Source organism: Nanorana parkeri, unplaced genomic scaffold (genome assembly GCF_000935625.1).
Source record: "Nanorana parkeri isolate BGI_ZX_2015 unplaced genomic scaffold, ASM93562v1 scaffold720, whole genome shotgun sequence".
Taxonomy (NCBI): domain Eukaryota; kingdom Metazoa; phylum Chordata; class Amphibia; order Anura; family Dicroglossidae; genus Nanorana; species Nanorana parkeri.
The window spans coordinates 146,355-161,066 of NW_017306988.1; the positions used below are offsets into that span (position 1 = coordinate 146,355).

At 43.0% G+C, this 14,712-nt stretch overlaps 1 protein-coding gene across 1 annotated transcript in view; it reads left to right on the top strand.

Annotated features, from left to right (window-relative positions):
* Window positions 1-7,333: 7,333 nt before the first annotated feature.
* The window catches only part of ATXN10 (ataxin 10), an 80,121-nt gene continuing 72,742 nt past the window's right edge, over window positions 7,334-14,712 (top strand). Inside the window, exon 1 of the mRNA XM_018564076.1 lies at window positions 7,334-7,466. Coding sequence (XP_018419578.1) covers window positions 7,339-7,466 — 128 coding nt within the window. The 5' untranslated portion in view covers window positions 7,334-7,338. The remainder of the gene's footprint in view (window positions 7,467-14,712) is intronic.

Here is a 14,712-nt window from a genome sequence, read left to right on the forward strand (position 1 = left end):
GTCAGTGGCATCAGTTTAAATCAACTGATCATTTAGGATCCATTTACATATGCACTTGCCCTCCTACTGACCTGTTTCAAGTGTGTTTTCATTACTACTGTATAGACTTGTACAGGAATGCAAAAGCCACTCAAAGGGAAGTAAAGCCCATCTACACAGGTCCGTAAAGTGTTGAGTCTTGTAGTGACGTAGGGGTCTGCTGGAGGAACCACAGAGAGCAGCCGGGGACCAGGAAATCAACACTCCCAGTTTCTGAGGAGTCTTTGGGTGGCAATTTCCCTTTCCATTACAGCGCCATTCAGTGGCACAGACAACAGGAGAGGTAAGTATTTACTTTCTGCTTTGCAGGGGCCACATTTATTAAAAGCTTTATTTAATTGATGAATATTATGTGGCTCTTTTGTTCACTGAAAGACTTTCACATTTTTTTACCGGCGCCGACATGACAAAAATGTAGGGCCAAAACCAGTGGGGATTTTCCCTGTGACTGCATCTCATTATCTCTCACCCCATCTCACCTTTAAAATAAAAAAAAGCACCCTGTGATCATTTTAGATATTTTAGCAAAGTACAATTAATCTCTGGAGGGCCTACAGTTGTGCGGGCTATTGTAGGTGGTGGGAGAATGACTGACAGGCCTTCAGGCTGTTTCTGTAGCCCTTGTCAGTTTTCTTTTGCTCGTTGTCCGCATGTTTTAAGTCAGTTTACAAAGCAGGTATTCGGTTACTAAACGTTATACTTTTCACACGTGAGGGTAGAATCTTACCATACCTTTGTAAAGAAACACTATAGTATCCCATAGCTGCAGTGTCTGCCTTACTCAATAAAGAGAATTCTTAAATTCCAAACATAAAAATGTAATATATTGCTGCTTAACAATCTTTAGATGTGGTGGCTGCATTAGTATAATTTATTAGGTGTTTTTGTTTTATATTCACCTGGTGATCTGGCCAGTAACACACTTCCTGTCTTAGGGTGGCTCCACTCTATGGAGGAGCAATGGAACCACCTTGGAGAGCAGCATTGTCACCCTGTGGGGTCGGTATTGTTAGATGTATTAGTGGATTTAGATGGACTTGTCTAACAAATTAAATCTTAACTCTAGCTAACACTTTTTAAGCAATTACAGCAACAGTGTTTCTTTTTTGCCTAACTACCACTTTTCCTGGACAATTTGGTCTGTTAAATGAAGGAGAGATAACAGACTTACAGACTTACTACAGAATTTCTGTCACTAGGTGTCATCAGTCTTCCCGGTGGAATGACGGCCAGCTTCATTTCACTTCCCGTAAGCCTGGATTATCATGGACTGACCCCTTTGGTCTTCAACAGCAACACAGACAGAAATAAAACCCCTTTTATTAATAGAAAGATATAACCCCCTGTCAGAATTGTATTTCTGCCTGTGTCCCTGTTGCAGCTTTTTTCCTTATTTCCTGTCTGGTAAAAGCATTGTCGCTGTGAAAGGAAGTGAAGGAAATTCTCTCAAATGGGGCCCCAGATAGCAGTAAAAATTAGACAGGGATTAAAAACTGTCCCTGATCTATCCAACAACTCAACAAAAAAAAATAGTCTCCTCCCTAGACCTTTTACCACCATCACTTGCCCTAGCAATTCCCTGTTACACTGTGAAAACATGTATAACGTATAATCCCGCAGTTAATGATCTGGTTCTTTAATATTTTAATAGTATTCAGGTTTGAGTTTTTAGTCCTTGCTGTATTAATAGTACGTCTCTGTTTTAAGGTTTGATTAGTTGTTTAAATGCTATTTTTTGATACTTTTATTTTTATTTTGTTTGATGCATTTGACTCAGAGGCGATATCTGTGCCTATTCTGGTATACTGCTTTCAGTCTATGTATAGGATGATGGCTTCATTACTATGGCTATCTGCCTCCTTAAGCTGTATATAATTTGTCTTCTTGTGAATGTTTGCAACTCTGTTGTATTACTTTTTTTATTGTGACATTGCTCACTAATTTTCAATAAAACTTAATGCTAAAAAAAAAAAAAAAAGGTTTTGTCTTGACATACACTTTAAGCAGCGCAGGCAGCGGAACAGGTACATTTTATTTGCATTGCAGGGATTGCTTACTTTCAGACAGAAAAAAGGAAACCTGTTACGAGTAATTCCTGGAGGCTGCAATCACTGATTATTTCTTCTGAAAAAGCTCGGTGTCTGTCTATCTGTCTGTCATGCTGTTGCATTGGCGTAAATATTTTAGAACACTTATCTGGAACAAGATAGAGATATTTACTTCTTTACTGACCAGCCAGCCTGGCTTAAGTGTCAGTAAAAGTTATAATATTGTAAATGTATTTACTAGTGTGAAAATTACACAGTGCATCCTTAGAACAGTTGGAATGCAAATGTCTCATTCCATCACATATCCAATGAAAGGATTATTCCTCATTCCCCAGTGGGTGGAGCCATGCAGATCATTCCTTTACGCCCCAATGGCCAAATTCGCATCCAAAACTGCTGGTGTATAGTAAAATAATAGTCTATTCAAAACCATTTATTCCAAACTGCATACAGCCGTTTCAGGCTATTTAGCCATCATCAGTGCAGTGTATGGAAATCATGGCTTCTATGGAGTAGGGCTTGGGACCTAACGAGACCGTATAGACTGTCGCCAGACTAAAGGTGGCCATACACTTTACAACCATCGCAAGACCTTAGTCTTGCGATGGTTGTAAAGTAATTTAAAAAACGTACGATCTGCCCATCTTGGACAGGCAGATCGTACTCTCGATCATCGCAAGCCCGCCCCCCTGAGGGGAGGGCTTCCGATGACCGCAATGCTGAACGGGCAGTGTGCGCGTGTGCACACCGGCACGTTCGGCATTTGTCTCCCGAGCACCGTTCAAACCAGCCGAAAACCGTACGATTTTCGGCTGGTTTTCTAGCGTGCTCCTTAGACAAAAGATGTGCGACCGTACAGTAGAAACGGTCGCACGTCTTCATTCACACTGCTCGATTCTCGTACGATTGTTGGATTTCCCGCGATTCTCATACGAGAATCGAGCAGTGTATGGGCACCTTAACATTGATGTCAACAAAAAACTTTCTATTAGATTAAATGTGCATTTAATGTAGTTTATGTATGGTATTTACTAGAGGTGCACCCAAATGGAAATTTTGAAACCGAAACAAAACCGATATAAAAAAAATTGTCAGGCCAAAACCGAAAATGTTTTTTATTGTAATTTTAAAAATATTTTACTTTTATTTATTTTTTATAAACTTTTTAATTTTTTATATTTATTAATTCATTTTTTATTAATTATTCTTATTTTTTACTTTACTTTTAGGGGCTTCGGGGAAATATTAGGAGTCTAAACAGACTCCTGATATTTCCCTTTTAAAATAGAAAAAGACATTGAGGAAACAAAGTCCTCAATCTCTTTTTCTGCAGCCTCTGTTATAAATGAACAGGAATCCTCTATACTGAGTGTTCCTGTTCATTTATAACATGAGAACATTGTGTGTTTACTATATCCACAATCATGAATGAACAGAAAGTGTTGTAGATCACTTCCCACTCATTCATAATTGAGGATATATTAACCATATCATGTCCTCAATTATCTACAAACACTCAGCGATCACTGATCGCTGAGTGTTTGCATTGGCTCTCCTTTCTGACAGGCTGTCACAGGAGGCTGAGCGAGCGGTGCAGGGAGGAAAGCTCAGCCTCCTGTGACAGCGCAGGCTGTCTCTGCCCACACACCGCTCTGCCGGACTGTGATAGGAGGCTGAGTGGTGTGGGGGAAGAGACACTGGCCGCACACAGCGCTCTCCTCCCGCAGCACTCGGCAGCCTGTCACACTTTCTCTCCTCCCAGCTGGGACACAGAGCAGCACCCAGCGGGAAGGAAAGAAAGCAGGGATGTGCCGATGTATCAGCAGGAAAATAGCACTTTCGGCATTCAGCCAAAAGTGCAATTTTCGGCCGATATGTTTCGGCGGCCGATATATTGGTGCATCCCTAGTATTTACCCATAAAAGCCTCCCTTGTGTAGACATCCAAAAGCCTTGAGACCAGGCCTGGCCTTTGGGTTGTTCGAGCTCTGCGGCCGCACAGGGCGTCATGGCAACAAGGGCGCCCGGCGGCCGACACAGCTCGTCCTCGGGGCCGCTACAGCCTGCGACTTCTCAACTCTTCACCGCTCTTCATTTACATCACTTCCTGTTCATTCATGAGTTTCTCAATGGGGAGTAGCACTCTGTACAGAGGCTTCTCCCCATTCATAAACTGGTGATAGTAAATATTTTACTGTCAGTAGTTTCTGAATGAATGGGAAGCCTCTGCTTCCCATTCATTGAGTGCTGAGGCTGCAGAAAAAGAATTGAGGTTTCTGTGTCCTCAATTTCTTTTTCTATTTTAAAAGGGAAATGTCAGGGGTCTTTTTAGACCCCAGAGATTTCACCAAAGCCTCCCCCCAACAGTACAAAAAAAAAAAGAAAATAAAGAAATAATAAAAAAATTATTTGAAAAAAGTGAAAATTACAAATTACCCCCCCACACACACACGTATTATTAGACATGTGCAAAGACTAAAAATAAATTTCAGATGAAATGTATGAAAAATAAAAACATTTAAATTTGTTTCATCAAACAAAACACATTTGTATGCTATTTTGGATGCAGCCATTGGCGTGTTCTGGAGGCAGGGCGCATGATGTCATATGACATCGCACATGTTGGGCGCCGCTGTCTTGGTGTATATCTAGGTATACACCAAGATGGCGGCGCCTATATTGGCGTGTGACGTCACCTGACGCCACGAATGCATGGCGTCATGTGACCTAATGCTCCCCGCCTCCAAGATGGTGGAACATATTCACAAAACGCGCCGGTGGCTAACATGGCCGCCGCACATTCTCAAAAAATTATTATGTGCCTGAATAAATTTTTCGTATATTCAAGCAAATAGTAATTCATTAATGTAACATGCAGTCCGGGTTTTGTGTTGTGTTTTTTATTTTTACTTTTCTAGATGCACTTGCTTGAAAAAAGGGATCGGCATGACAACCTGACACTTTATTTTTACAGACTCTATTGTAGTTTGACATTTATTGTTTACCACTTGTTTACCTTCTGTTGTTTTATTTAATACGAATACTTATATTGTGCCTACAAGTTTAATATCATTGAATAAAAGTTTTATTTTTATCATACTTTTTAATATGTTTCTTTGGGGCTTAACAAAATGGGAGTCTTTGAATGGTGTGGATATTAGACAAATGGGTGTGGCCACGGAGGGGTGTGGTTACTGAGGGGTGTGGTTACTGAGGGGTGTGGTCACTGAGGGGCAATGTAAAGCTTTCTCGCACAGGGCGCCTAAAGGCCTAAGGCCGGCCCTGCCCGAGACTACTGCTGGGGAACATCATCTAGGATATGATGTCCTCAGACTCACAACTATCACTCGAGGGACACTATAGTTTTCCCCTTTACTCCTCCCTAGCTGCACAAAAAAGGTTATGTAGGGAGGTGAGGTGAAGAAGAACACAGAGAGTAATTAGACACTTCCAGAAGAGGACATACAAGGGGAGGAGACTGTGCTAGGGAATTGATACTTTCTGGAGTAGTGAAATATTCTAGCAAGTTCAAAGTTACATTGCAAGTAAATAGAAAATTATTTATGTAAAGAAGAAAAAAACCCAAGTGAGAAATAAAAGTATTTGATTTTTCTGTGCTTTTACCTGAAACTTTTTTAGTTAGTGACAGGGTCTCTTTAAAGGGAACTTCACCCCCCTGTGTATTTTTTGAAAATCCTCTCTTCCCTTTTTTCTTTAGGTATCCACAATAAACATACAAACCCAGTGAATCCAGCGATGTTCTGTCCCATGGGACACCACATCCTGCGCTGCCATCTTCCTCTCCTGCGTCATCTGGAACTGGCTGTCTCTTCCTGTTTCTTGCAGCCAGCCTCGTGCTGATGAAAATGCACCCCATCATTACTGCAAGAACCAGGAAGATACAGCTGTCCCTCTGATGACGCGCCATGGCACATATTCTCTAGGTTGCCAAAAGGCCTCCTGGAATGTGCAATGTGAGTATCCCAGGAGGTTGTGGGCCACATCACTCTCGCCTAGGTGAGAAATGCAGAAGGACCAGAATGCAAATAATAATGTTAATTACTAATTTATTTATTTTTTTTAAATGCAATTCTGTTACTGGGGGCAAAAAGTAATATTGGGGGATGTGAATAATAAGGGCGAAGCTTTACAAGTATGAATGGGGCTGATCTCATGAATTCCTCTGTGAGACTGCTGTGGGTGGGAGGAGCTGTATAATACAATGACAGCTGCCCCCGCTGGCAGCTGTTCGCAGGTCTTTCGCATGTAATCACCCATGCTGCGATTACCTGTGGACGCAAACAGTCTGCAGGTAATCTCATCCTGTGAATGGCCTGCGAACAGCTGCAGGCGATGGCGGCTGTCATCCATATCATGGAGGAATTCATGAAACTCATGCGAACGGACCCATTCACAGGTGTAAACGGGGCGTTTAGGGTATGGTGAAAAGGGATTCCAGGAATCAAAACCGAATCAGTGTTTAACACAGCGGAGTCCTCTTAAGCCCATGACACACTGCATGCGAAGCCATGTGGAGCAAAGCAATGCTGTGAGGCACGGAGGTGCGCATGCGGTGTGTGAGCTGAGCGCCGCCAGATGATAGACGGCATCTTCAGCCAATCGACTCGTGCGTAACAAGCAAATAAACTTGACGCAGGGGTTTATACACGCGAGCCGATTGGCTGAAGATTACATTTTTCATCTGTCGTGCCGGAGGGAAAATTACATGACACAATGCACGCAAAGGTCCGTGCACCATCGCTCCATGCTGCTTCGTGTGCAGTGTATCTCAGGCTTCACAACAGAAGGTATTCACATGTCTGATTCCATCACATATCCCACAGATCAGATTAGTCCTCATTTTAGCACAGTGTAAATGTGAAATATTGTAATATGTTATCTTATTGCGTTTCCAGAGAAATTAGCCACTGAAAATTCTCATGGGTTAGCAGGGACTGAGTCTGCGGCTGCCAAAACACAGAACACCCCAGTATTCCCTCTCTAGCTCACCTATGTGCATTGCAAAGGAACACATTGTAAGTGCAACCAACCTAGCTGCTGTCACACCACATAAACACGGTTACATGCTCACTGTCTGACAGGCAAGCACTTCCTCCAATCACAACGCTGGAAACCCGGGCTCGTTGCTGCCCAATCATATCCCCTCGCTGCGCGTTCCAATAGCTTGCTGAATTGCTCCGTGTGGCTCGCGGTCGTCATAGAGACGAGAGGGGGGCGTGTTTACGGGCAAGATGGCGGCGCCCAGGGAGCATCTGACAACCGTGTGCGGGGATTTGGAGGGATGGGAAATTAACGGGGGAGAGCCGGGGGTGGACATGATGAGGCGGGTCACCGAGCTCTTCAGGGAGGCCGAGTACAGGTGAGACTTTCCAGATGAGGTCTATCCAATTCAGTAAAGCACCAGCTGGCTGCAGGGTATAGTAGGTCTGGGGGGTGAGCTGTGCCCACAAACAGCAAAGCAACAGGTTCACTTTAAACCCTCTCCCCTAGTTTCTATTTAAAATGTATCTATGCCCAAGAACTAAAATGTACTATATTGCAGTTTACCAGTCCCTAGATGTAGTGGCTGCTTTAGTGTTCTTTTTTTCCACCTGGTAATCCTGTCAGTAACACACTTCCTGTTCTAAGGTGACATCACTTACTGCACTGTATTTATATATAAGCAGTGTTGTCACTGTAGGCCACAAATGTTGATTTGGACTACAGACAATCTCCCCCACTCTTCATCTTTAGGTGATCTAATGTATACAATGGAGAATAAGACACTTTCTGTCCCTTGATGTCTCCACTGTATCTATAGAGGAAGCCACAACATTGTCCTATGCTTTTAGTTCAGCTCATAGGAAGTGGTGAGGATGTTACATTTCTCGCAAGATCAACAGTTATTTTCTGTACTTGCTGAAATGCCCTTAGCCTGAAAAAAATTAAATGAATGCAGCCACCAAATCTAAGGACTAGTAGGATGCTATATATTTCATGTTTGTTTTTCAGTTTTAACTTCAACTAAATCTTAATTTCCTTTTCTGTGTTTCTTTCTTATCTCAGTTTAGCTGCTGGTAGTGAGAAGATGAAGCCTAGTGCAAGCTCACAGTCACTCCATTTGGAGCTTACACAGGGCTGAGAACACTCCTCATGTGACAGCATTGGGTTGGTCACAGGCACAGTCGCATGCTCCTCTAAAGCCAAAATGATTGGTTAATTTCTGAGCTACCATGGCCTGAACGAAGCAATCAGGAAACACAGGTTTGGTGTTAAAGCAAACCTGCTGCTTTGCCCTAAGGCACTGAACTGTGTGCAGCAGTACAGCATAGGACTCCATAGACAGATGTCCACTTCATGAATCCAAATCTTAGGGTACTGTAATATGCAAATTAGAGACTTCTTGATAGCGATGACAACTAAGGATGGGCTCGGGCGTGTTTGCAGCTCCACGTGCCAAGCCCGCCAGGAAGCTGACAGCGCGCAGCGCCAATCACAGGTACTGAGACATTTCCCGATCTCTGCACCTGCGGACCGGGAAAATGTCTCAGTACCAGTGATTGGCGCTGTCAGCTTCCTGGCGGGCTCGGCACGAGGAGCTGCAAACACGCCCGAGCCCATCCATTATGACCCCACCTAGCAGTTTGGTGAGGCTTCCCATCATAACAATGTGCCCATAAGAAAGTATGGGGCAGTTTTTAGGATTCCAGACCACTAGGTTGCAGAAGAAGACCTGTAAAGGTATGATCAGTCACCACCAGATGCCTGCATTGACATTCAGCTGCCAGTTCAGAGCCTTCAGCATACTGAAAGGTTTACTTTAAATTGATCCTGTGTTCCTGTGTCACTGTCCCACATCTCCAAACTTCGGCGCAAAGCCCTCCTATCCAACAACCCAATGTGATGCCCCACTTTTGGTCTCTTATGTTCCCGCTCTGGGTATGGGATAATGGAGGAGGGGTTGGGGGATGCCAGAGACCAAAGTTGAGTATTGTTGAAATCTGATTGTGGGTTGGGGTGGCTTCTTGGGCACGCAGGAGATGATTGGGTACTTCCTGGCAAACATGGTGTCTCCTGTTAGGGAGTCCTTTTTAGCCTTTTTGGCACCAAAGGTTTATTGTAGCTTGTGTGTGCTAATGCAACAATTCAGATCATATTGACTTATGAAAATTTAACCCAACATACTCTAAACCAGTGGTTCTCAACTCGTGGGTCGCGACCCAAAAGTGGATACATAAATCTAGGGACATTTGCAAGGCAAACAAATCTTTAGAAGTCTTGACAGCTGTCAGTAGTTTTGCTTCAATTGCAGGCTGTTTGGTTACAAGTTTGTAGCTTCCAACAGTCCCTCTTTTTGTCATGTTGTTGCTTTTTTTTTTTTTCCGGTTTTCCTTTTTTTTTTTTTTATGCTTTTTAACATAAAATTCTTGTTTTATCACCACAAATGTACTGTTTGCTTTTTGCCTTATACTTTATTGTGTTGCGTATTTTAAAGTATAATCTAGGCTGACAAATGTCCTAGAGCAGGGGTGGGAAGCTCCAGTCCTTCAGCTCTTGTGGAACTACAAGTCCCATTGGGTTATGCAAGACTGACACAGCCATGATTCCTAGAGGGAGAGGCATGCTGGGATTCGTTGTTTGAAGCACAGCTGGAGAGCTGAGTGGCCCACCCCTGTCCTTGAGGTTAAATAACCTGCAGCAGTATGAAGATGGCAAGCTAGCTGTGACCTACATTTGTGGGTAAAGGGGTATGGATGATGCCTACTCTTTACTGCTTATACTGTGGTGCTGCAGGGCTATGTAATAAAGTCTTGATCATATATATAATTAGTCAAAGTGTGTGTATAGCCAAAACATTTTTTGAATTCCATATTATTTTATTATTATTCTTGGTATTTATATAGCAACTGCAGTTTTACACAGTGCATATTCACATCAGTCCCTGCCCACAAGGAGCTTACAATCAATCTAAGGTCCCTATCTCCCATGCATACAGGGCCAATTTAGACAGGAGCCAATTAACCTTGCAGCATGTCTTTGTAGTGTGGGAGAAACCGGAGTACCTGGAGGAAACCCATGCAAGCATAGGGAGAAAATGCACATTCTTTGCAGATAGTGACCTGGCCAGGATGTGAACCAGGGACCTCCAGTACAGCTGCAAGGCAGAAGTGCTTACCACTATGCTGCCCAGTAGGGAAGGGTTAAAGAAGAACTTCAGTTAAAAATGTTAATAACCTTTGCAGTGGGGCTACCCACGCAATGCAATGGTTAACTGTTTTTTTTATTGCTAGGTATTAAAAAGAAAAGTTATACTCGCCAGACCATCCGAGCCTGCTTTTGTGATCACTGAAGCGTGTCTACTCCTCCGCTGGAGGTGGAATGCTCCTGGCATCCTCATGTCTATACACAGTCTATGCACAGCGTGTAGAGTGTGATGACACCAGGATCCTTAGACCACTGCAGCAGAGGGGGAGACACGCTCGAGACACTGGTTTAAGAACAAGCCGCCTCGGATGGTTTGGCGAGTATAACTTTTTTTATTTTTGCACCTAGACACAAATGAGCACTCAACCCTCGCAATGTGGGGGTAACCCCACTGCAAGGGTTAATAACATTTTAAACTGGGGTTCTTCTTTAAAACCTGTCAATTTATTTTGCTGTCTGTGTCTTGTTTTGAAGATTTCCCTTCACGTCCTGTCCTGGAGCTATAAAAGGAAGTGAGAGGAAATCTCTACAAAGTGAGGGGAATTTCCTTCTTAAACAGTTTTCACCGCAATAGGTGTCCCGCACCCCCGCAGTGTAGGGACACAACTACATACAGCTGTCAGTCAGTGTCACAGACTTTACTGCAGTTCATTGTAAAAAAATTTATGAATGAAATGTACAATGAACTGCAGTAAAGTCGGTGACACTGAGTGATAGCTGTATGTACCGGTGCCGTCGGCTGTGCGGGTATCCGATATCCGATGTGCCGACCTCCTCTTCCCCCGGGCCGGCTCCTCCTCTTCCCCTTCCTCCTCTTCCTCCGGGCTGGCCGGCTTCTCCTCTTCCCCTTCCTCCTCTTCCCCCGGGCCGGCCGGTTTCTAAGACTTGCTTTTGCTCCCAGCAATAAAGTAAAAATAAAATAAATAAAGAAATAAATAATGGTAAACTAAAATTAAAAAGACAAGAAAAAAAAAAGTTAAAAAATTTAAATAAATAAAAATTCAAAATGCAAACAAATGAAAAAAATAAAGTTTCTAAAATTAAAAATAGAAAAAAACTTTTTTGGGTGTGTCATTTTAAATAAGTTTAAAAAAAATTATATTATAATCTTCTGAACAAGGGGAACAGACAGCAAAACAAATGTGACCCTTTCCTATGCTATTCAAAACTAAAGAATGTTTTTTTTTTTTTTATGACCGGAGTTACACTTAAATGTACCTGTTCCGACTTGCATACAAATCCAACCTAAGTACAAACCTACAGTCCCTATCTTGTATGTAACCCGGGTACTGCCTGTATAAGCTTTAAAAGCTACCTCCACTTTTTAGACCAGGTTTCATCCATATTTGGGTTGTAATGTGAAACATTCCCAGCCACCCCTACCCTCAAAGTGCACCCAATTACCTGAATGTCAGGGTTCTTCTTCCCACAGGCTCTTGTCAATTATAAAAGTTTGTGTACCTGTGTGTGACTCCACCCACACAGCCGCGTCATTCCTTCCCAGACACTTTCTCAGGATCTGTAAGGGCTCATTCATACCAGACGCTTTGCTAATCGCACAGCTTCTGGTGTGCGGTGCTCCGGCCCAGTGCCGAAGTGCTGATCCCAGTGCATCGCACTTTTATTAATTTTTTAGAACTTTATTTAGTTCTACTGGCACAGCGGGATGTGAGGCTGTTGTACTGCATCGTATCCCGCTGCCTTAGAAAAGGTAAGGCATGCCTTTTTTTCAGCACACACCACTGCGTTGGGATCAATCACCGATAACACTAAACTGATGAGCTGTAAAAGCTTTTAAAGCGTCGCCTATGGTCAATTTTGGGTATGGTCGTTTTTGCGACTTTGCGGGTGCACGCAATTTTAAAGCATGACATGTCTGGTGTCTATTTACCCGACGTGACCCTGACTTTTATATTTTACCAAAAATATGGGTAATAAACATTGTTTCCTAATATAATGGGGGGAAAACTTTTTTTCCCCAAAATTTTCAATAATTTTTCCTTAATATAGTAAAAAAATAAAAACCCCAGTGGTGATTAAACACCACCAAAAGAAAGCTCTATCTGTCCCCAAAAAATGGTATACAATTATTTTCAGTACAGCGTTGCATGACGGAATAAACGTCAAAGTACAGCAGCGCTAAATACTGAAAAATGGCCTGGACAGGAAGAGGGTCTAAACACCTGGTCTTGAAGTTAAAGAGCTGCAATGGCTACCTGATCTTCATCTGGATTTGTTTTCTCATTTTGTCTCTCATAGTTGAGGTCTACCTATGATGCCAATTACAGGCCTCTCTCATCTTTTTAAGTGGGAGAACTTGCACCATTGGGGGCTGACTAAATACTTTTTTGCCCCACTGTAAGGGCCAGTCCACTCAATGTAATATTTCAGTTATAGGTGAATGCAAAGGAAATTCATCACGCTTTATATTTTTTTTATATCTTGTTAGTACTTTAGAGACGTTTTACTTTTTTTGGTAATCGTGGTATTTTTCCCCCCAAATACTGACTTTACATGAGTGCGGTGAGATCATCAGACTTCCCAATTCTTGGACCAGCTGTGCCTCTCAGGTTTACAGTGTTTACTCAAATCTCCCAATGGTTGACGTATGTAGAGATGACAGTCCAGTTAATCACTGCGCTCCTATTCATAGTATAATTAGAGATAAGCTGACCCACAGTGATTTCCTGCTAGAACTGCTGTTCACGGAATGATCTGTGGTCGTCCTTCTTTGTGTTTGTCATTTAAAAAAAACCTATATAACCCAGGAAGATTGTATTTATTTTTTTTGCAGTTAAATGACAAAGGCGGGGATGGAGATAAGGAATTACCATTGCGTACCAATAGAATCCCCCCCCCCCCAAAAGCAGCCTCATAGTTCTCCTTTTCGGCTGGGTTCCCACCTAGGCGTTCGAAATATGCGTGTATGACGCGCATTTTGTTTCAAACGCGCGTTCACGAGGGCTATCCGGCTGTATCCTAATGGATACGTGCGGAAATACGCCCCAAAGAAGCTCCTGTACTTCTTTGGGCATAGGGCGTTTTTCAGCACGCTCCGACACGCTGAAATAGGCCCAAGTGAGAACCATGCCCATAGGAAATAATAAGATTTCACTTGCAGGGCGTTTTACAGCGCGTTGATCAGCGCTGTAAAACGCCCAGGTGTGAACCCGGCCTTAATGGCTCTAAAATTATTGCTCTCACTCAGTTTGCGGCGATATGCAACATGTGCGGCACGTAGGCGCACCTGACGTGTGTATTAGGGGGGCGTGGACTTAAAAAATTTTTTACAAAAAATTCATGTTATGCTTCTTTCTTTTTTTTATGAATCTTTCATTTTTGTATTACTTTTTTTTTTTTACATACAACTTTATAGCTATTACAAGGGGGGCTAAGAAGCCCCCAGGCACCTGGAAGTGGTTGAGATATTTTAGGCAGCACATTTTAACTTTGCCTCTGAAGTTGATGTGTTGGAAGCAGAAAAAATGCTCAAGTGTAAGGAATTGAGCAACATTGTGATGGCTGGTCAGAGCAACTCCAAAAACTGCAGCTCTTGTTGGATGTTCCTGGTCTGCAGTGGTCAGGACCTACCAAAAGTTGTCCAAGAAAGAAAAAACAAACAGTAAACTGGTGAGCCGGTGGCAGGGTCATGGGCAGGACAATGCTCATGGATGCATATGGGGAGCGAAGTCGGCCTGTGTAGCCTGATCCAACAGAAGAGCTAATGTTGCTCAAATTGCTGAAAAAACTAATGCTGTTAGAAATGTCTGAACACCTATGTTGTGTATGGGGCTGTGTTGCTGCAGAACAGTAAGGTGCCCACGCTGACCCGTGGCCACCGCCAAAAGTGAGCATCAGGACTGGACCATAGAAGATATTGGCCTAGTCTGATAAATCATGTGTGTGTGTTGCTTACCTGGGGAAGAGATGGCACCTGAATGCACTATGGGAAGAAGGCTATCTGGCGGAGGCAGTGTGATGCTTTGGGGAATGTTCTGCTGGGACACCTTGGGTTCTGCCATTCATGTGGATATTACTTTGACACAAACCACCTACATAAACAATGTTGCTGATCAGCTACACCCCTTCATGGAATAGGTATTCCGTGATGGCAGTGGCACACTGCAAAAATGGTTCAAGAATGGTTTGAGGAACACAATGAGTTTGAAGTGTTGACTTGCCCTCCAAAATCTCCAGATCTCAATCCAATCGAGCATCTGTTGGATGTGCTGTAAAAACAAGTCCAATCCATGGTGGCCCCACCTTGCAACTTCCAGGATTTAAATACCATAGCATACCTTTTAGAGGTGTAGTGGAGTACATGCCTTGAGGGGTCACGGCGAAAGGGGGACCTACTCAATATTAGGTGGGTGGTCACAATGTTATGGCTGATCGGTGTATATCTTTCTAACAGAAATGAT